The sequence below is a fragment of the Dermatophagoides pteronyssinus genome, unplaced genomic scaffold, assembly GCF_027571235.1.
Source record: "Dermatophagoides pteronyssinus isolate colony J.1.1.1.1 unplaced genomic scaffold, Derpt_VIB-CSIC_2022.12 sq0001, whole genome shotgun sequence".
Classification (NCBI taxonomy): Eukaryota; Metazoa; Arthropoda; class Arachnida; order Sarcoptiformes; family Pyroglyphidae; genus Dermatophagoides; species Dermatophagoides pteronyssinus.
The window spans coordinates 4,790,491-4,810,873 of NW_027461525.1; the positions used below are offsets into that span (position 1 = coordinate 4,790,491).

A 20,383-nucleotide genomic window follows, 5' to 3' on the forward strand; every position below is an offset into this window, starting at 1 on the left:
ATACGGGAATGCCATCCATGTGATCATCATAATCGCATGGTTTGATGTGATAGAATTTTTTTAACAAGAATATTTTTGTTAGTTTTTTTTGTCATCAAAATGTTTAGGTCTTTAATGCAAACATGTAGTCAAAATTTCGGCCGAACATTTATCAATCAATCATCGATCGATATTAATTTGAATAACTCAAGAATAGTCAATTCGGTATTAACGATATCGGTTCGAAATGGAAGATATTCTGCACCAACTACTAAACGTCGTAAAACTTATCCATATCATTGGTTAGGAAGAGCAGAAAAAAATTCTACATTAAAAAATTATCTTACAAAAGAAAATAAAAAATTTTTAGATGATATCGATCATAGTAAGCAAGAACCATTTCAAAATAATAAAAGTCCATTGAAAATTGAACAATTGGAAAAATGTGAATATGAAGAAGGATCAATGCGTTGCGGTGTTATTGCCAAAAAAATTGGCGTTCAACCAATGTGGACAAAAGATGGTCAAAGATTATTAACCTCTGTTCTTCAAATTGTTGATAATCATGTAGTTTCTTATATCAAAAATGAAGATTTTGTCCGTACACGAAGACCATTCTATAAGAATCATAGATTCAAAAATATGGATGTATTAGTTGTTGGTGCTGAAAATGCCAGTCATTTAAATTATCCATTATCGTATCTGGGATTATTCCAAAAAGCGAATTTACCCCCAAAAAAGAAATTGACTCGATTTTTTATCACTCCAAATGCAAAATTGACCCCAGGAACACCATTGACAGCAAATCATTTTTGTGTTGGTCATTATGTTGATGTTTGGGGCAAAACTATAGATCATGGATTTCAAGGTGTTATGAAACGATGGAATTTTAAAGGTCAATTAAAACATCATGGTGTTACTAAAGCTCATCGACGTCCAGGTACGATAGCTAGAGGTAGAAAACTAATGGGTCCAGTAAAAGGTACTAAAATGGCTGGCCATATGGGTTCAGAAAGAAGAACATTGAAAGGTTTGAAAATCTGGCGCATCAATACCAAGTATAATGTTATATGGGTTCATGGACCTGCAGTTCCAGGTGCAACTAATTCATGGGTATATATTCATGACACTTCATTACAAGAAAAGTATGTTATATTGAATTTGTTCCTTTTTTGATTAAAAATAAATCTTTCGTTCTCTTTTTCTATAGAAAATATAATAAAGATAATCATCCACCGTTTCCCACTTATTATGAGGAAGAAAGTGAAGAAAAATTACCCGAAAACATCTATGATAAAGATCTTCATCCATTTGATGAACCATCTTTGCTTTTCGAAGAAACTGAAGAGGAAAGAAAAGCTGCATTGGCGGCATTAAGAATGACCAAGAAAGCAAAGATTGCCAAGATTCGTTAATATTTAAAAATATTTGTAAAATTAGTAAAAAAAAATTTCAATAAATCATGTGAATTTATTCATTTATAAATTGCATTTTACAAGTAACATAGCAAACTATTAGTATTTAATTGAGTGGCTAAAATTATTTCATATTAATTGGATCGATCTTAGTTGTTTCTTCGAATTTGAGTCCAAGATTGGCAATGTTTGCTTCATCTTTGATACCATAAGCGTTGGCGACACGTTCCATATCTTCTTTTAGCTTTTTGACAACTTCAGGATTGGAATCGACAAGGCCGCTCGGAGCACTCTTGGCTTTGTTGCTATATTCTTTAATTTTATCGGCAAAAAGTTTCTGGATCGGATCTGTCGCTTGTGAAGCTGAAGCTAAGCTTCGACAGACGATGTTTGGAGAAAAAGTAATCTGTAAACGTCTCAACGAAAACATGATGTTGACCAAATTTCAAGACAAATCGAATAAATGAGCACCGAAAATTTTAATCACCAGACAATAATTGTAAATAGGTTAGCATGACCTTATACGCAATTCATATATGTCGTTTTGAATTTTTGCATTAAGAATTAATAGAAATAAATTAATAAATCAAATTATTTTATGAGGTTTTTCTTTTGAAGATTTTTAAATTCATGAGTCAAGTCAAATAATGATCTATTTGATTTCAATATTTTACTTTTTACCATTATCGTTAAAATTATCTCGAAAATTTCAAATTGTTATTTGGTTTATGAATGACTCTTGAATGTTTAGGTAGCCCGTGAAAAGGACGTAAATTTTTTTCAATTAAAGTTGAATATTTTTCGTAAAATAATGATTTCTTTGCGAAATTTAACCCGTATTCAAAAGCTAATAGCTTTTAAAAATGTATCCAGATTGGCGCCTATCATTTCAAGTTCGTTAATACCGCCGAATCGACAATGTTCAAATGTGGTAAAAAATTCAAACGACAAACAAATAAAACCAACTTTCTATGCGATTGATGAAGAAAAGAAACAATTTTTGGTCAATTTCGCTACCTATATGGCCGAATGTATGCCTAAATATGTTGAAAAAATGCAAATAACTCATACAGGAGAGTTGGAAATCATGGTTTGTCCTGAAGGAATTGTCACTGTTATGGCTTTTCTCAAAGATAATCATTCTGCTCAATTTACAAATTTGGTTGACATTGCTGGCGTTGATGTTCCATGTCGCAAGAATCGTTTTGAGATAGTTTATAATCTTCTTTCGTTGCGATATAATGCACGTATTCGTGTCAAAACTTATACGGATGAATTGACACCGATCGATTCGATTTGTTCAGTATTCAATGCTGCGAATTGGTATGAAAGAGAAGTGTACGATATGTTCGGTGTTATTTTTTATAACCATCCTGATCTAAGGCGTATTCTAACCGATTATGGTTTTGAAGGATATCCGTTTCGTAAAGATTTCCCTCTATCTGGCTTTGTTGAGGTAAAATATATTGTCTTATTAAGTTTTTTTTCAAAATATTTATCTCTTGTTTACATTTTTTAGTATCGTTACGATGATGATAAAAGACGTATAGTAATCGAACCATTGGAATTGGCACAAGAATTTAGAAAATTTGAATTACAATCACCATGGGAAACATTTCCTGCATTTAGAGAGACATCACCAGTGCAAGAAATTCCTTTACCAAATGCCAATGATGATAAAAAATAAGAATAAACTTTGAATAAGTAGAAAATAAAGAAAAATTTATTCATGTTGATTTATTAATATTAAATTAGTTACGATTTTGTTCAGTTCATTTTTAAATTTTTGATGATTGAATTTTTCAATCACATGATCATGACCTTTTGCACCCATCTGATTGGAAAGAGTTTTATTTTCAATAAATCGATGCATTGCTTTGGCAAATGATTCGGGCGAATTAGGTTGACATAAGAATCCGGTCTCATTATTAATGATTGTTTCACGTGGTCCACCACTGTTAGCTGCAATTACTGGACGACTCATATACATTGCTTCTAATGGTACAATACCGAAATGTTCGTTTTCAGGCGTATAAATAACAGCTGTACATCTTTGAAAAAGAAATTGCTTTTGTTCATTGGTCAGATTTTTCATGAATGTAACATGAGGTTTAATTCGTAATCTTTTTGCTAATTGATTTAATTCTTCAGCATATTCAAGATTTTCTATATTTTGGAGATCATATCCACCGGCAATAATTAAATGTATTAAAGATCGATCTTTTTCTTCTACGTAATTAAATTTATCATAAAGAGCTTTCAATGCTTCAATTGCAAGTTCAATGTTTTTCTTTTTTTCATAACGATTGATCGAAAGAAAAACAGCATCCATATTTTTCAGTTTAGTATTCAAAGTGCTGGGTATTTTTTCGGGAATTGATTTGTTGAAATTAACACTGGGATAAAGAACTTTTGTTGATATGTTGGATAATGATTTGAATGTTCTATGAAATACTTCATCGGTGAAATAAGAATTGACCAAAATCATGTCCGAATAACCAATGGCCCATTCTTCGAAAAAATCAATAGGAAAACGATAAATTTTCTTTAAAAAAGAATCATGTTTAGATAAAAGTTGATCAGGAAAATGGCAATAAAAAAGGCATTTATGTTTGAAAGCTTTCAATATTGGAACACCACTTGGAACCTGATCACAGATGATCAAATCAAAACGATAATTTAGAATTAAATAGATGGTCAAGTAAATCATGCGTATATATGCCCAAAAAGCCATAAACGATCCGAATGTAGATCGTGGTATCCAATCACCAGCAGTGATCACAGGTATCTGACCATTATTGGTTTCTTCAAAACAATGATCTCGATTATGATGAGAAGTGAATATGATTACTGAATGGCCACAATCTTTTAGAGCCAAAGCCAGATCAACAATCAATCTTTCGGCCCCACCAATTCCAAGGTCCGGATGAAGAAACGCAATCGAAGACATTGGAATTGAAGGATGTAAAATTAAATCACGAAACACGTCAGATCTTCTTTATAATGTCTATTTGAACCTAAGGTAGACGAATGATAAAATTTTTATTTTTGAGTTATCAAATGCAGATGATTTTCAAAAAATTAAAAAATTAGCAATTACCTCGCCCTTTTAAAGTATCAGATTTTTTTTTTGATGAATTATTGCAAAAAATGGACCATGATGATGTACTATTGCCGACAACATGTGTTCGTCTATTGAATGATAAATTATTTGATAAAAAAAAGACAGCATGTCGGGAGATTGAGATGTAAGTTTGAAAAGATTTCATTTGAAAAAAATAAATAGATAATAATATGTTTCGGTTTCAAAAATAAAATCATAGAATGGCAAAAGAATTTAATACACAAGGCAAGACCAAGCAGATAAGAAAATTGATCAGATATTTAGTAGAAAATTTCATCGATAATTCGGCGGTTAATTCAAAAATTGGCGGACTAATTGCTGTATCTTCGGTAGCTATTGCTCTGGATACGAATGCTAAATTATATTTAGATGATATTGTAAAATCTATCTGTACTTGTACGTATGATAATCAACGTGATGTAAAGTACCGAGCTTTGGAATCATTGTACAATGTTGCCAAAAGTGTTCGCAGTGAAATCCTTGTATATCTTGATACTATTTTCAATATAATCATCCGTTTGGGAGAAGATGGTGATGCTAGTATTCGAGAGGCATCATTATTAATGGATAAATTGCTCAAAGATATTGTGATTGAAAATCCATGTTTTGATATACCAAGTTTTATTGGTTTAATTCGCGAAAGAATATATGTACTAACACCGAATGCAAGAAAATTGATTCTTTCATGGATCAGTTTTTTAGATAGCTTACCAGATATTGATCTACTAGTATTCATTGAAGATATTCTTGATGGTTTATTAGAAATTGCATGCGATCCAAATTTAGACATTCGACGTACAGCGGAAAATATTCTTGAAGAATTTTTTGTCAAACTTCAAAACGATCCAAAATCAATCGAATTCAAATCGTTGATAAAAATAATTTTGATACATGTTCAAAAAGATAGTCAATTAGTGCAAAACATATCATTAAAATGGTTAAATCAGTTTATTATGTTGGGAAACAAAAACGATTTATTACATAATTCGCCACATATTTTAGGTGTGATTTTGCCTTGTTTTTCTTATCCTCGTGCCGAAAATGAAGAATATGATACGGATAATTTTCAGAAAAAAAACACCGATCTAGCAAAATCAATCAACGAAAATTTAATGAATTTGGTCACCAATGTTAAATCATGCGTTCCTACAAGAGAAACTGGTGATGAAAATTTAGAAAAAGATCAAAACGATGAACCGTTCAAGATTTCGAAAATATTAATAGTTTTATTGAATGAATTAGAACTAGGCTCAAAAACATCACCACAAACCAAAATTGCCATTCTTGAATGGATTTATCAGATTTATGATCATTTGAAAATCGAAATTGATGAACATTTAGAGGATAAACTATTTAAAATTTTGCTTACAACATTGTACGATTCATCCGATGATGTTGTATTACTTGATCTAAAGGTATTCTGTCGAATCATTTTCAAATACTCTAATGAAGTGAATGAAAAAGAAAATTATCGTAAATTAATCAAACCTTTGATTGAATTATTTCATAAAAATCCAACCATTCTTCAAAATCGTGGATCATTCATAATCTGTCGTCTATGCCATAATTTAGATGCTCAACAGGTGTATATTACATTTTCAGATATTCTATTAGAATATGATCATAAATATATCTGTTCTATGGTATACATTCTAAATACAATTTTATTAATATCAAAAGAATTAACTTCAGTTCGAAATGATTTAAAAAACATGAAATCAATAGAGTCAAAATCATCATCAGCATATATGTTGTTTGATTTTCTTTATAAAACCTGGTGCTATTCATCAGTATCGGCCATATCATTATGTTTTCTAACTAAACGCTATAAACTAGCCTCGGAGCTGATTTTACATTTTGGCAACATTAACATTAATATTGACATCCTTTTGGAAATAGATCAACTAATTCAGATGCTTGAGTCACCTATATTTACTTGTAAGTACATCGTTGTGGCATTGGATCAATTTTTTTTGTTGTTTTGTTTTACATATTGATTATATTTGTTAAAAAAAAAAATTTTAATTACAGCATTACGACTCGATCTTCTTGAACCTAACAATAATTATTATCTTCGTAAAAGTTTATATGGCTTGTTGATGTTATTACCTCAAAGCGAAGCATTTCATTTATTACGAAAACGGCTACAATGTATACCAGATTTTCCTCCATTCGAAAGTAAAATGTATGGCCATTTTCTATTTTTTTTTTTACAATGATCAATTTTTCATCATAAATCTTTTTTTCTTTTCCTTAAATTGATTAGGTCATCGAAAACGGATGAGAAAATTTTCGTTTATGATCCAAGCGATATTGACAAAGATTTTGCTCAAAAGCTTAAATATTTTATCGATATACAACAATCTTTGGATAATAATAATTCGAATTCTTCATTGATTCCCACACAACCACATTCAATATCATCATCATCAACATTATCGGCTGCTAGTGTCAATCATAATTGATAATAAATAATAAAAGTTGTTCTAAATTATCCATGGTTATATTTTTTTTCAATGTTAAAACTGTATGGACATTTTTTTTTATTTATTTATTTGCTTGATTGAAGTTGGTTATCATAGTTTGAAACTCATTGTTCATTGTGTGATTACACAATGCCATCAAACAAACAAACAAAAAAAAAAGATGCAAAGTAAAAAAAAAAATGAGGAAAGCACTTTGAATGTCACGATTTTCTGATTTGTTCATTCAATGAATCTACCAAAATTATTTAAAAGAGTCAACCATCATGGTTATATAATATGCAAAGTTTTCAACGTCATTTCATTTAGTCTAATTTTTAAATTCATCAAAAAATCAGAGAGAAAAAAAACCAAACGGAAAAAAAAATAAAATTGCACTGTAATTACCAATTATTACCAACAACCATTATGATCTAATGTATTGTTGATTTATATCCTTATTATAATAAAATTTTCATAATTTGAAATTAACTGATCACATTTCCAGTGTGTGTGTATGTAGATGTTTGGGCGCCTATTTATCCAGGTTTTTTTTTCTTGATTGACAGTTTAAGAATCTTTTGATTTTTCGACTCCTTTTTTTCAGCTTGTGTTTGTTGTATACAACATTAATCATCGATTTTTAAGAAATGTTAAAAGCTTAATCTTTGGCTTCCGAACATGGTTGAGTAGAGAAATGTTTTGAGAAGAAAGGAAGCAACAAGTTTTCGTTCATCAAATGACATGACTTTTTTTTTAAAACGAAACAAACGATTGTTGTCTGTATTATCAACAATAGAATGGCTTTGTTATTGTTGTTTGAGATTAAGAACTAAAGAGAATTGTAATTTGAACAACAAAAACAACAAAAACGAACAAAGAAATGAAAAAAAAGGAGTTACGGAAAAAGTAGTTGGTTTGGTTGGTGTCCAAGAAACCAAGAATCGTCAAACAAAAAAAAACAAGAAAAACAAACACACCATTCGCACAGACGCACGTTCAAGAACAAATATGATCAAAGCTTTTTCTTTTCGGTTTTTTCCGTTAATGACAAGTTGTATTTCTGGTAAATCTTGTCGAAATTTGTTTGATTCGTATTCGTATATTCTTCATGTCTGTCACCTTTGGCATCAACTTGTTGAGTGGTGAAAAACTCGAATCAAAAGTTTACTCAACTTTGTTCGGTTTGTTGATTTTCTTTTGTCGTCGTTGTTGTTGATAATTTTTATTGATATTTTCTTATTTTTTCATTTGTGGTTTGCCAATCATCAAAATCAAATAACCAAAAAACGAAACAAAAACAAAAAAATTCGTATAACCTTCGGAGAGATTCAGAAAACACAACCATTTGACATTCATTGCAACAAGTTTTCTCAACAAAAAAAAATCCACTTTATAAAATTTTCAGTTTTCAAATTTCATTGTTTTTATATATGAAAATTTCATTTCATACGGTTCATTTGATTCATTTTTGAAAAAAATTTGTGTTTTTTTTTATAACGAAAATCCAATCCAATCCAATTGTGTTTCATTTTCATTTTCGATTATTCTGAATTTCTTCCCAATTTGATTTGGCCAATTATGTTTTGGGTGCCAAGCAAGCCAAAAAAAATAATCCTTGATTCATTCGCCTGTGTTGAAACAAATGAAATTTCTCTGCTGTTGTGCTGTGTTTTCTCTTTTTCATTGACAATTTTCATGTCCATCATCATCAAATATGATAATCATTTTATATAATAGCCCGGGAGTGAACAAGAAAAAATTTTCCCCACAAACATTCATTCATTACATACATTTGGCCAGACTAATTTGGCCAAATTAGCTTTTTTTGATAAAACATACACACACACCACCAACACGTTCATCATTATCAACTCCCGACATCAAAAAACTGCTGAATACTGATGAACTTATAAGGATTCAAAAAAAAAAGATACCGAAAAAAACTCTTTTTTGCCTCATTCATTTCTCTATACAAGCAAAAAATTTGTAAGTTTTGTTGTTCTTCCTTATCATGAAATCATTCTAATCATCAATATTATTAACTGAATAAAAAACAATTTTACAACAACAACAAAAAAAAGTTAATTAACAACTTTGCCCATTATCCATAATGTTCGTGTGTTATGTTTTTTTTTAAAAAATTCAATTAAACCAACAACATTTAGAATGGCTATCTCTGTGCTGATTTGATTATCTAAATAAATGAATAAATGAATAGCTAATTTCAATCATAATCATCAACACTATATGATTATGATTTTTTTGATTATTTAAAATCAGCCATTTCATTAATGATTCTTCTTTTTCCCATTTGCTTAATCATGATGATGATCATCATCAAACAAAAATCCTATGTGTAAATCAATCAATGTTCCAAATGATTGAAACAAACTTGCTAATGTTTGTTTGTTTGTTTGATCTTTTGTTTTGTTTTGTTTTGAACCAAAAAAAAAAAAAAATCATGTTTTGATTTCCAACAAACCAGATACACAAATTCACATCATCGACGACCTCGATTATCCCTTCTTTTTTTGTTTTCTCTTCCCATCATCATCATCATCCTTGTCGCCGTTTGTCTGAGCCAAAGTTTTCAATAAATTCAAGTCTATCCGCGTGACTCTTTTCCTCGATTTTTTTCTTTTTCGGTGTTTTTCTTGGATGGCTCTTTTTTGTTGTTGATTTTTTTCTCTTTCTCAGTTTTTTTCCTGAATGAATGAATGAATGAGATATGACTTGAATTGATATTTTTCATTCATTCATTCATTGATGACAGTAATGGATAGGAGTTGGTTCGGAAATATATCAGTGAAAAATCAAAGTTCATATAACGGCAATAAAAAAAAAGTTTTTATAAAGTCGTGCTGCATATGGATGTGTTTTATGGTAAACTTTTTTAAACATCAAAACAACCCATAAGCATCTTTAAAAGTTTATCCTCTCCATTCTGATATTATTATTATTATTATTGCCAACAATAACAGTAAAGAAAAAAAAACATCATTTTGTCCCATCATTTCCGAACTACAACATCATTTCAACAGCCATTTTAACATCGTCGTTCGGGTTTTCAAAGTGTTTTTTCTTTGAATAGATTTTCAATGTGTGTGTTTGCATGTGTGACAGACGAATTTGAGCCAAGACAGATGAAGAAAAACCAAACCCAATGATATGGATATGTCACCATTCAGTTTTTTGAAGAAAATTTATTATCATCATCATCATTTATAGTTTTATGGGATGTTATGTATGTTATGTATGTTGAAAACATCAATTTTTTTTTGTTTCGTTGAAAAATCTAGATATCGACATTCATCATAGTGAAATGAATTTCATTTAAAAAAGCTTCCATTTTTCAAATTTATTTGATTTTCGATGATTTTCGTTGTTTAGTCGCTTTTTAGTTTTGTTTCTCGCCGTTAATCAATTTCGACAACAATCCACTCAAATCGTAAGTTTCTTGCTTTCTTTCACTAATTCAATATTCATAAAACGACCGCGATGAAGAAAAATTAACCTTTTTCTGTTCATTTTGTAAAACAACAATCCTTTTTTCTTTTTAAATTATGCAAATTTTTTCATTACAAATTTCAATTATTTCTTTTTCGTCAAAAACAACTTGTTGCCAATGTTCATTTATTGTTTATTCTTGTCAGGGGAAAACTATGATGATTATGTAACAATTCAGAATCGTGTCATGTTCATTATTTATTGTCCAAAAAAAGAAAAACTTGGCTAATTTGGTTCAAATTTCAATTATATTTTTCTCTAATCATAATAATCAATTGTTATGTTCGATCAGAAAGAAATGAGAATGATTATTGAAGCCTTGAGTGTTGGCCATGTCAATCAATTTTTATCTATTGAAAAAAAAATGAAATGAAATGAAATTAATAATCATAATTTTCGCCCATCTTGGTGAATTGGTGATGTTTTCTTTTCTTTCTTCTTTCGTTGTTGTTAATTCAAGAGCCAAATATAAAAAATGATGAATGTGAATGAAAATTCAAAACTAGACTTTTTATTGATTGATATTCAGATCAGAAAAAATGTTTGGGATTCAAATTTTTTTCATTCGATTGTTGACATAGCAAACAATCGAATCGAATTGAAATAATTTTTTTTTCAAAATTGATCTATTTTTAAATTTTCATAATCATCATCATCGTCATTAAACTTATTATTTTCACATGAGATCCACATTGAAAAACCGATTAAATGCAAATTAAATTAAGCCAAATGGAATGGAATGCAAACAATTATTAATCGATGAATTTTTTTTTGGCTAAAAAAATGATAATTAAAACAAGATTAACCATGATGATGATGATGATGATAAGTGGAAAACATTTTGGTATTGTTTTGTTTGATTTTCAAGATTGATTTTTTTGAAAATAAAAAAAACAAAAACAGAAGCTTTCTAGAAGATATGCAAATGAATCTTTTGATTTCCTATGACCATTATTATTATTATCATTAGTTTCTATTAATAACTTTTAATAAGAAGAGAGTAACATCAAACATCAAACGTAACCGAAAAAAATTTTGTCGTATTTTTTTTCTATCACTTCTCTCTCTCTTTCACGAAGATTTCGGTGGTCATAATTTTGATCCATCAACGATCATCATTGATCAATGACCACAACTTATTATTCAATGAATATTTCATTCATAGTGAAATCCTTATCATTATCATTTTTTTTTGTTGATGCTCTGAATTTCAAACGCTTGATTTGTTTGATTTGTTATTATAATCAGATTCGGTTTTTTTCCTTCTTCTTCTTCTGATGTACGGATTTTGTTTATTAAGATAAATTATTTGTCTAATATTTATCGAACGGACCTCAATGATGTTGTTGATCATCAATCATTTTTTGAAACAAAAATTTGAATAAGATTTGTAATTTATGTTTGTTTTTTTTTTCTCTGTCATTTTTTCAACCAACCAACCAACCGACTTGTAGATCCATATGAATAAAAATTCAACCAGAAATTTGGCAATCAATCATTGAACATATATTTTTATACAGAAAAGTGATAAAGAAAAAAAATTATCACTAAAATTTAATTTCAATTCGGTTTTTGGTGGAAGAAAACAAAAACAATTTACAACAAAAAACAACAACAACAACAAATCGCTTATGATGGATACGACAACAACAACAACAACAAATGTCGATCATCGTGATGGCAATGCATTAGGTGGCCTATTTCAGAATATTATCGTCGATCTAAGGGTAAATAGTGAATTTATTTTCTTTTACTTTAAAAATTTCATTTCCATTCTAGTTTTTTTACCTTTTTTTTTGTTTGATTGATTGATCATCATCACAATTGGAGTCTTTCTTGTTGTTGTTGTTGTTGTTATTCGATCGAAAAACATAATAATTACTATGGTTTACTATTTTTCGATTTAGAAACCAAAAAAGAAAAAAAAACCTTTTAAGGAAAAGGATTCGCGATGATCAACATTCAATTCAAGTGATTAAATGAAACATATCGCACACATGGATATTGTGAAACTTTTTACCTGTTGTTTCTCTTTTGTGTCCATAACATCAAAATAGTCGAATACATAGATATATGGTGAATATAGCCATAGAACACACTATTTTTTTTTTCAATTCAAAAATCCTAAAAATCTTTTTTATTATTGTTACCGAAATGGAATCAAATCAACAACAAAAAAAAATGTTAAAATCTTTTCATCATTTTGTGTGTGTGTGAATAATGATAAAATAGGGATTGTTTAACGAACAAAAAATTTATTTAATATAAAACGAACAATTTTTCTTTCAAATATTCCAGCTATGACTATGGTAGAAGATAAAACCGTGTCAGATGGAGGTCACATTACTTACTTTTTTTCTGTTTGTTTGTCGGGATATTTATCTTTTCTCACCCGAGAAAAAAATAAACCATCATTTTTGTCTAATGTGTCTGTGGTTTTTCAAATCCGAATATGAAATGAATGATAATGATAATCAGTCATTCGCTTTTTCTCCATTCTCTTCATTGGGTTAGATTACCAGGCCCAAATCTGGCAGAATATTTACGGTTATACAACTCTTGTTTTCTTTTTTTTCGTTGAATATATTTTCGTAGTTTCTAATGGCGACTATCTTTAGAAAATTGAATTCATTCCAAAAACAACAACAACAACAACATTATATAATATTTTGACTACTTTCACCACACATAAACATATAGTGATGATATTTGCAATTTTTCGCTCCTTAAAATTGATGTTCATTATGTTGATAATGATGATGATAGCCATCATCATCATCATAATCATCATTATCAACAACATCATGAATTCATTTCAATTTCTTTTTGCTGCTCTAGATTATTTTTCCGCTTGTTTCAATCAAAATTTGTTGATTTTTTTTTGTTTTTGTTAAAATATTCCATATAGAATGGCGCCAACAATTGGGATGATCTATTATTAAAAGCTAACAAGTTTCATCTACAGTTAAAGTAAAATTGTCATTATTTTCAAACAGATTGATGGTGTATTATCATTATGGTTGTTTCTCTCTTTTTGCCTTTAGATTAACCATTAGTTCGTCTACAGCATTTTTGGATGCCTTCCAGAAAATTGCCGACATGGCTACAACAACTCGAGGTACGTTTTTTTTCTTTCTTCATGATTGATCTGTCGTTAAAAATCGAAATTGTTATTATTCATCGGTGATCGTTTTCTTTTTAAATAAATTTTTTTTTATTTATCATCATCATTATAATTGTTCACAACAGGAGGAACCAAGGAAATTGGAAGTGCATTAACAAGATTGTGTCTAAGAAATCGTTCGGTCGAAGCTAAACTAAAATCATTGACTAGTTCATTATTCGATAGTTTTATTTCACCATTACAGGATCGTGTTGATGAATGGAAAAAAATTATTTCACAAATCGATAAGGAACATAGTAAAGAAATAAAAAGGCTTAAACAATTCCGTAAAAAACATTCATCTGAAATGCGTGTTACATCGGCATTTGCTAACAATACGTTCAGGATGAGGAAACATTTACCACGAGGTAAATTGAAGAACGATTTCCCACGTATTGGTTCTATGTATGATGTGGATAAGATTATTGAATCGGTTGATTGTAATAATAAGGAAAAATATTTTATGCTAGAAGAAGTTGAAAGAAACTATGTACGACGTGCATTGATTGAAGAACGTTTACATTATTGTGTTTTTTTCAATCTTTTACGGCCAGTCATTGAAGAAGAGTTATCAATGTTACAAGAAATAATCCATTTAGAAGAAATTCTCACCACATTGACTAGCCTAACTAATGATCCACATAAATTACCTACATCAAGTGAAAATTTTATACATAGTTTACAATTTAACGATTCAATTGTTCCAATATTGGAATCAACTTATTCAGATTATGGTTCTCATCATAATCAACATCATCATTCAAGAAAATCAAGTATATCTTCTATGGATAGTTTGAACACTTTATCAACTGATAGTGTTTCATTTAGAAATGTAAAATCATTATCACAGGTAATTTTGAATGATTTTTTTTCGATACCGTTATTTTCAATTTTGATTATAATCAATTTTTCAAATTGACAGCCAAACATTATACCTGGTTTTAGACCGAAAAGCATCGCCTCACAGGATTCAGGTTTTTTATCACACGATTATAATATTCCCAACATAGGACGTTTGGTTATTTATAATGGTGTCAACAAAATTGACAAAAATTTGAATGTAAGACATCTGTATAGAGATTTTTCTTTTCCTATTAAAATTAATTGTTTTTTTCTTTTCTTTTCTACAGTCTGTTGATAAAGATCGTATCTGTTTGATGAATGGTAAATCAATTCTATGTTCATCAACAACAACAACGACAACCGAATCGAATGATAATAAAGAAATTGAAGAAAAAATAGAATATGCAACAAGTGCACCATTATATCAATCAAATAATATTTGTTCAGAACCAATATATGTTAATGTTCATAATGATAATAATAATGGCTATGATAGAACAAGATTTTCATCAGAAGGTTCATTGACGCCCACTAATCATAATCATGATATTCATCCGATTGATAATAGTAATTATAGCAAATATTTTACAAACAATGTTAACAATTCAAACAATTTACAACAACAAACAAACGTTGAATCCAATCAACAAACATACACAAAACCAAAACCAATACCACCGAAACCACCTTTACGTCATAGTTCTAAATTATCTACAAAATATATGACGCCTGATACAAATAAAAGATCTACATTAATTTTCGTTAAAAATATAGAAAATTCGGATTTTCCACCACCACCACCGGAAGCATTCATCAGGCCGCCAGCAGCAGCAGCAGCAGCAGCAGCAGCTGAACAATGTGAAAAAATTAATGATAATCTTTGTTGTCGTTATTCAGTTCCAAACAGACATCTAGTATTTTGTGATAATAAAGAATGTCTAAAAGATTATAATCAAACAATTAGACAAACATATGTACCGCCGGCAATTTATCATAGTACATCGATGATGAATTCAAATCAACAACAACAATCATCATCATCGGCGATTGGCCAGGATTCTTCATTAACAATTCAAGGATATCATAAAGATAATGATACTCAATATGACAATAATAATCATCATCATCATCATTATCAAAGTTCAATTAATCTATCCAAAAATCATTGATAAAGAAATTGTGCGATTTTTTTAATTTCATTTTTTTTTTTTTGTTTGACTAGTCAAAAAGCGCTCATTTTTTCTCATTGTTATAAGATTATTAGTTGTAAAATCAAATTTTTGAATAAAAATTTTCTGTTTCCAAAAAAAAACAAATTATGAATTTTTAAATTATTGATCTTTCTGTCCTGCAGATTTTTGATTCAGATCAAATTACTGGTCTTCTTCTTTTTCCAAATATGAAATCAAAATGTTATGCTGAAATTGTTATCGTACCATTTCGAAACCAATTGTATGATATTTTTAACGAATATGAAAAGGCAATCATTGCAAGAAAACCAAGAATCTATTTTTTCCAAAAACATAAACATTGAATTTTTTGAACTTGTTTTTTTTGTTGAGAAACTTACACCTGCAATAATATAAGCAATTTGTGGTCCATGGTCACAACTGGCAAATATGATAAAAAATGATGCAATCAACCAAAGTATCAATGCGACCACTTCATTGGCCATCAACTGAAAAAAAAGTGATAATTATGAATAATTGAAAAAAAAACTATAAAAATTTACCGTCAAAGGTAGATTAATATATTGTTCAAGTTGTCGATAGAAACGTGTAATAAATATAATTATTACTAATATAGAAAATATTAAACAATACGAAGCAATGAATACATAAAAATTTACACTACGTAAAAATTTACAACGAGGTATTTCGATAACAATCAAACTTAGTAATGAAATAACCTATTTTATAAGGTAATCAAATGATTAGAAAATTTAACGCAAAAACATACAAAAAAACATACAAATTGACAAATTCGAACCAGACCAATTTTTGTTGAAATAAATTCCGTATCAAAAAATGCTTCTTCAGTTGTATAAGTTATTTCAGCCATTTTGAATTTGTTTTTTGTTTTTTTTTGCAATCAAAATCTTTTCTATGATTCAAATGAATTCAGAAAAATCGAATGGTCATTTTTTAAATGAACAAAAAATAAAAACTTGTTACAAGTTTTGTTATATACAGCAAACAAACATTGTCGCCTTTTATGGTCATTTAAGGACCTATACACTTACCTATGTATATCGCGCTTTAAGATGTTTGGTAACAATGATGATGATTCGAATGAAATTTTTCTCTACTTCTTCTTTTTCACTTGGCGTTGATTTTGCTTTTTTGGCTAAAATGATTCTCAAGTCATTTTATTGTATGAAAAAAATGGGCTGAGAAAATTGAGCGAGAAAGAGAGAGAGAGAGAAAACGAAAATTTTTAAAGAAATAGAAAACTTTGAATTCAGTTCAGTCATTCACAAGAAAATAAATAAGAATGAAAAACATTTTTTTTTTCTCAACTATTCTCAGTTTTTAATCGTATAAACAAATTCACAATATATACATCATCAATGATGATAATTGTGTTATGAATTGTCTATTTATAGAGAGATGTCATAGATCGGTGGTTGTTCTCCATCATCATCATCATCATCCAACAAAATATTTTTATTCTGTCCTAAATCTTAGTCAGAATTTGTTTTCAACCAAAAAAAAACGTTGTTTAGACAAACAACTATAGGATATTCACTTTTTCATAATTCTGTTGATAGTAATTCTCTCTGGGTGTGCTTAAGGCCAAGACCAACATGAAAGTTTTTTCTGATAATGATGATGTAATTGATAAAATAAAGTAGTCTAATTTTGGATTTTTTTTTCTTCTAAAATTTTAAAAATTCTGGTCAATAAGCTGTCAACAACAACAAACGAATTTGCGAATGTCATTCTTTGGATAAAATGCCATTTAAAAATGGTTAAAATTAGAACCAGTGACGATCATCAACGAGCTTACAACCAAAAACAGCAACAATCAACAGCTCGTTTGACTTACGCGTGCCAAACACTCTTGGTTGGCCATTCTTGTTCTTCTTATTCAGACAACCATATGTTCGATTGGTTCAACGACAATTATACAATACCAGTAAAAATACGAATTTCAGTAAAAATTTTCATTTTATTTGCATTAACAATGAATAATAAATAATATTCAGTGATCAAAATTAAATTAAATTTATACAAAAATAAATTTTAACTGTAAAAAATAAATTAAAAAAAAACAAAAAGTTTTATGAATCAAAATCATCATCAATCATCGATGATTCTGATTCGGAAGCATTTTTTGATTATGATGATTGTGTTGATGATGATAATGAAGATTGTTTGTTCGTTTATGTTCTTGTTGATGACGTAAACATGATGATTCTTCATGTTTATAAAGATAACTTTTTAATGCAAATGTTTTTCCACAACGTTTACAAACAAATGGTTTGGTCATCGAATGTGTTTGAACATGTGCACGTAGATTACTATTATTTCAAGTAAAAAAAAAGGAATTTAATTAGATTTTAATTTCCATAAAAATTGATCTATTACTTACCTTTTATCGGCAAATGCTTTATTACAGATATGACATTTAAATGGTTTTTCACCAGTATGTGTACGTATATGTCCTTGTAATAACCATGGTCTACTAAAACATTTACCACAAAAATGACAACGACAACCTTGTGTATGTGTACGAACATGCATTGAATAAGCCGGCATTGATACATAAATTTTATCACAATATGGACAAATACGTGCTTTTTTATCATTAACACTACGATGTGTTTGTCTATGACGTGTTAAATTTGATGATGTACTATAACTTTTACCACAATCCAAACAGGAATGAATTTCATTACCATTATTATCATTATCATTATCATCATCTTTATTATTATCATTGTCGACTATATTAACCTTGTTTGTTATAACAGTATTATTAGTATTTGTTGTTGTTTCCGAAAAATTCAATATCACCTGTTGAAGTCATCAATAATTAAATGATAATTGAAAAATTGTAATTGTAATTCATTTCAACTTACTTTTAAATTAGATTTGGTTAATTCAATTGTTGATGGTTGCGGGGATTTCAATGATTCCGGTTGTTTACAGTTTTTATTCAAATCTTTTTCATTATTAACAGAATTTTTCGATTCCAAATTAATCTTATTATCATCATTTTTTTTATTTTCATTTATAGATAATTTAGAATTGAATTTTAATTTTTCATAATTAAATGAACAACGACCATAACGTTTATTAGTGATCAAAAATGATCTAGGCATTATAAACGAAAAAAGAAGAAGATTTATAAAACAAAATTGATAACAACAGGAACGAAAAAAAAAATAAAATAACGATATTGATCAAATCCAATCACAATGTGTTTTCATGATTATTCAAAAATGAATATTTTTTGGTTACAACAAACAAAAATGAAATGAAAAAGGATCTTTCCAAGAATTTTCTATTCGCTCAATACAATACTGAAGATATGAATAAGAATTTAACAATTTTTGTTTGTTTGTTTGAATATATAAAAGATTTAAAGTATGCAAACTGTTGCATATTTCTAAAATTAACTAATTTTTTTTTTTTGAATCTGGTACGCTGGGTGGCTGTTTTCTTCTTCTTCTTCTTCATTTCAGTATTTGAAATAGTTTTTTTTGGAGGTTTGATGGATTTAGATTTTACAATACACACACATAACGTAAATACAGACAACTTGAATAGAAAACAACGCAAAACAAAATCTTCGAAACGATTGCCAACAAAAAACCAAATGCAAAAAGAAAAAGACAAAGTGAAAACCACCCCCCAAAAAATAAACTAAATTCATTATGATGAATATATTATGATGATATAAATATAAAATAAAGAAACAATTTTTTTTTCTCGTCCAGATGATACACGGATGATCCAGATGATCATACATTTTTGAAAATAATATCCCCTTAACACTTAGTTTTTGATGTATCCATTGATCTTTTGCTTTTTGTTTCATATATTTGTATATAAGAATCGCGTAAACGTCAAACACGTAAATAATAATGTTTGTTTCGAATAATAAACCATTTCGATATTGACAAGTGGTTATTTTAGGCAATTTTACCAGTAGCCACTGTCACAAATGTAATTTACTGCATAGACAGCATACCCACCCACATGCATCAAAAAGGAATTTTTTTTTGCTTGCTTGGTTTTTAGCATCTTGTAATCAATGTTCGTTGTCCATATGGCTTTTTCTTTCTTTTCCTTGACTGATGAACATTTCCAACAAAAAAAAAAAAAAGATCAAAGTTCATTCGTATAGGAATATTTACAGTTTTTTTTTCATCATCATTGAGAGGTTTGTTGTTAATAAATGAATTCCACAAGTGTTTTATATGAACAAGAAAAAAAAACGATGCAATCATTCTTTTTTTTTCTTGGCATGTTGGCCAAATTTATTTATTTTTTTTTTCGAAAACAAAAACGTCTTCCTGTGTTGTCGTTTAGAATGTTTATGTTTTATTTGTTGTTTTGGTTTTTGGTAAAATGCTTTTTCCATCAAAAATAACTAATATTGGAAATGAATCAAAAAAAAAAATTCAATTCATAAACATTGAAAAACAACCGAAGAGCGATCGTTTCTTTTTAGATTCTGAATTCGAACCAAAATTATATTCGAAACGACATTTTTGATCAAAAGATGGCAGCAATGATCATGTAGAATTTCTCAAAAGATTCGATTTTTTTATAAAAAAAAATGACAAAAAAAGTCAACAATTTCTTTTTATGGATCACAACAACAAAAAAAAAAAAATGATTTTTATCTAAAAAAATGTACTTTTTTATGATCAATT

General features: G+C 28.7%; 7 protein-coding genes across 9 annotated transcripts; 4 read left to right on the plus strand and 3 right to left on the minus strand.

Moving 5' to 3' along the window:
• Positions 1–6: 6 nt before the first annotated feature.
• mRpL3 (mitochondrial ribosomal protein L3) lies at positions 7–1,858 on the plus strand. The gene is made up of 2 exons (XM_027342757.2): positions 7–1,124; positions 1,190–1,858. Exons 1-2 carry the CDS (start codon positions 100–102, stop codon positions 1,392–1,394), a joined length of 1,230 nt encoding a protein of 409 aa, XP_027198558.2. The 5' UTR covers positions 7–99; the 3' UTR covers positions 1,395–1,858.
• A 239-nt stretch (positions 1,859–2,097) lies between these two features.
• Positions 2,098–3,164, plus strand: ND-30 (NADH:ubiquinone oxidoreductase core subunit S3). The gene is made up of 2 exons (XM_027342759.2): positions 2,098–2,850; positions 2,914–3,164. The coding sequence occupies exons 1-2, from the start codon at positions 2,206–2,208 to the stop codon at positions 3,079–3,081; spliced, it is 813 nt and encodes a 270-aa protein (XP_027198560.2). The 5' UTR covers positions 2,098–2,205; the 3' UTR covers positions 3,082–3,164.
• Positions 3,096–4,344, minus strand: Alg2 (alpha-1,3/1,6-mannosyltransferase Alg2). The gene has a single exon (XM_027342755.2). The coding sequence runs from the start codon at positions 4,342–4,344 to the stop codon at positions 3,118–3,120; it is 1,227 nt and encodes a 408-aa protein (XP_027198556.2). The 3' UTR covers positions 3,096–3,117.
• A 161-nt stretch (positions 4,345–4,505) lies between these two features.
• LOC113792808 (protein VAC14 homolog) lies at positions 4,506–7,468 on the plus strand. The gene is made up of 4 exons (XM_027342751.2): positions 4,506–4,642; positions 4,718–6,456; positions 6,550–6,703; positions 6,785–7,468. The coding sequence occupies exons 1-4, from the start codon at positions 4,545–4,547 to the stop codon at positions 6,981–6,983; spliced, it is 2,190 nt and encodes a 729-aa protein (XP_027198552.2). The 5' UTR covers positions 4,506–4,544; the 3' UTR covers positions 6,984–7,468.
• A 1,822-nt stretch (positions 7,469–9,290) lies between these two features.
• Positions 9,291–15,812, plus strand: LOC113792793 (uncharacterized). 3 transcript variants are annotated; one of them, XM_075821375.1, is made up of 7 exons: positions 9,291–10,236; positions 10,374–10,431; positions 13,399–13,460; positions 13,535–13,608; positions 13,740–14,503; positions 14,576–14,713; positions 14,784–15,812. In XM_075821375.1, the coding sequence occupies exons 1-7, from the start codon at positions 10,226–10,228 to the stop codon at positions 15,663–15,665; spliced, it is 1,989 nt and encodes a 662-aa protein (XP_075677490.1). In that variant the 5' UTR covers positions 9,291–10,225; the 3' UTR covers positions 15,666–15,812. The 3 variants fall into 3 exon arrangements, with proteins under 3 accessions (XP_075677490.1, XP_027198534.2, XP_075677495.1); XM_027342733.2 differs by lacking the exons at positions 9,291–10,236; positions 10,374–10,431 and adding an exon at positions 12,081–12,217; XM_075821380.1 differs by lacking the exons at positions 9,291–10,236; positions 10,374–10,431 and adding an exon at positions 12,666–13,037.
• On the minus strand, positions 15,693–16,969 carry LOC113792795 (uncharacterized). Its single transcript, XM_027342736.2, has 5 exons — positions 16,739–16,969; positions 16,468–16,599; positions 16,229–16,405; positions 16,067–16,174; positions 15,693–16,002 (listed from the first exon to the last, which is right to left on the minus strand). Exons 2-5 carry the CDS (start codon positions 16,555–16,557, stop codon positions 15,910–15,912), a joined length of 468 nt encoding a protein of 155 aa, XP_027198537.1. The 5' UTR covers positions 16,558–16,599; positions 16,739–16,969; the 3' UTR covers positions 15,693–15,909.
• Positions 16,970–17,686: 717 nt separating this feature from the next.
• On the minus strand, positions 17,687–19,927 carry LOC113792794 (uncharacterized). The gene is made up of 3 exons (XM_027342735.2): positions 18,581–19,927; positions 18,091–18,515; positions 17,687–18,019 (listed from the first exon to the last, which is right to left on the minus strand). The coding sequence occupies exons 1-3, from the start codon at positions 18,821–18,823 to the stop codon at positions 17,803–17,805; spliced, it is 885 nt and encodes a 294-aa protein (XP_027198536.2). The 5' UTR covers positions 18,824–19,927; the 3' UTR covers positions 17,687–17,802.
• Between the last annotated feature and the right edge of the window lie 456 nt (positions 19,928–20,383).

Coding starts and splice junctions, on each gene's coding strand:
- mRpL3 (XM_027342757.2), top strand. CDS start 100: ATGTTTAGGTCTTTAATGCAAACATGTAGTCAAAATTTCGGCCGAACA. Junction 1,125..1,189: donor GACACTTCATTACAAGAAAA/GTATGTTATATT, acceptor CTTTTTCTATAG/AAAATATAATAAAGATAATC.
- ND-30 (XM_027342759.2), top strand. CDS start 2,206: ATGATTTCTTTGCGAAATTTAACCCGTATTCAAAAGCTAATAGCTTTT. Junction 2,851..2,913: donor CTCTATCTGGCTTTGTTGAG/GTAAAATATATT, acceptor TACATTTTTTAG/TATCGTTACGATGATGATAA.
- Alg2 (XM_027342755.2), bottom strand. CDS start 4,344: ATGTCTTCGATTGCGTTTCTTCATCCGGACCTTGGAATTGGTGGGGCC.
- LOC113792808 (XM_027342751.2), top strand. CDS start 4,545: ATGGACCATGATGATGTACTATTGCCGACAACATGTGTTCGTCTATTG. Junction 4,643..4,717: donor GCATGTCGGGAGATTGAGAT/GTAAGTTTGAAA, acceptor ATAAAATCATAG/AATGGCAAAAGAATTTAATA. Junction 6,457..6,549: donor TGAGTCACCTATATTTACTT/GTAAGTACATCG, acceptor TTTTAATTACAG/CATTACGACTCGATCTTCTT.
- LOC113792793 (XM_027342733.2), top strand. CDS start 12,122: ATGATGGATACGACAACAACAACAACAACAAATGTCGATCATCGTGAT. Junction 12,218..13,398: donor ATATTATCGTCGATCTAAGG/GTAAATAGTGAA, acceptor TATTCCATATAG/AATGGCGCCAACAATTGGGA. Junction 14,714..14,783: donor AAATTGACAAAAATTTGAAT/GTAAGACATCTG, acceptor TCTTTTCTACAG/TCTGTTGATAAAGATCGTAT.
- LOC113792795 (XM_027342736.2), bottom strand. CDS start 16,557: ATGGCTGAAATAACTTATACAACTGAAGAAGCATTTTTTGATACGGAA. Junction 16,406..16,467: donor TGGTTCGAATTTGTCAATTT/GTATGTTTTTTT, acceptor CTTATAAAATAG/GTTATTTCATTACTAAGTTT. Junction 16,175..16,228: donor ATATTAATCTACCTTTGACG/GTAAATTTTTAT, acceptor CTTTTTTTTCAG/TTGATGGCCAATGAAGTGGT.
- LOC113792794 (XM_027342735.2), bottom strand. CDS start 18,823: ATGCCTAGATCATTTTTGATCACTAATAAACGTTATGGTCGTTGTTCA. Junction 18,516..18,580: donor TAACCAAATCTAATTTAAAA/GTAAGTTGAAAT, acceptor TGACTTCAACAG/GTGATATTGAATTTTTCGGA. Junction 18,020..18,090: donor AAAGCATTTGCCGATAAAAG/GTAAGTAATAGA, acceptor TTGAAATAATAG/TAATCTACGTGCACATGTTC.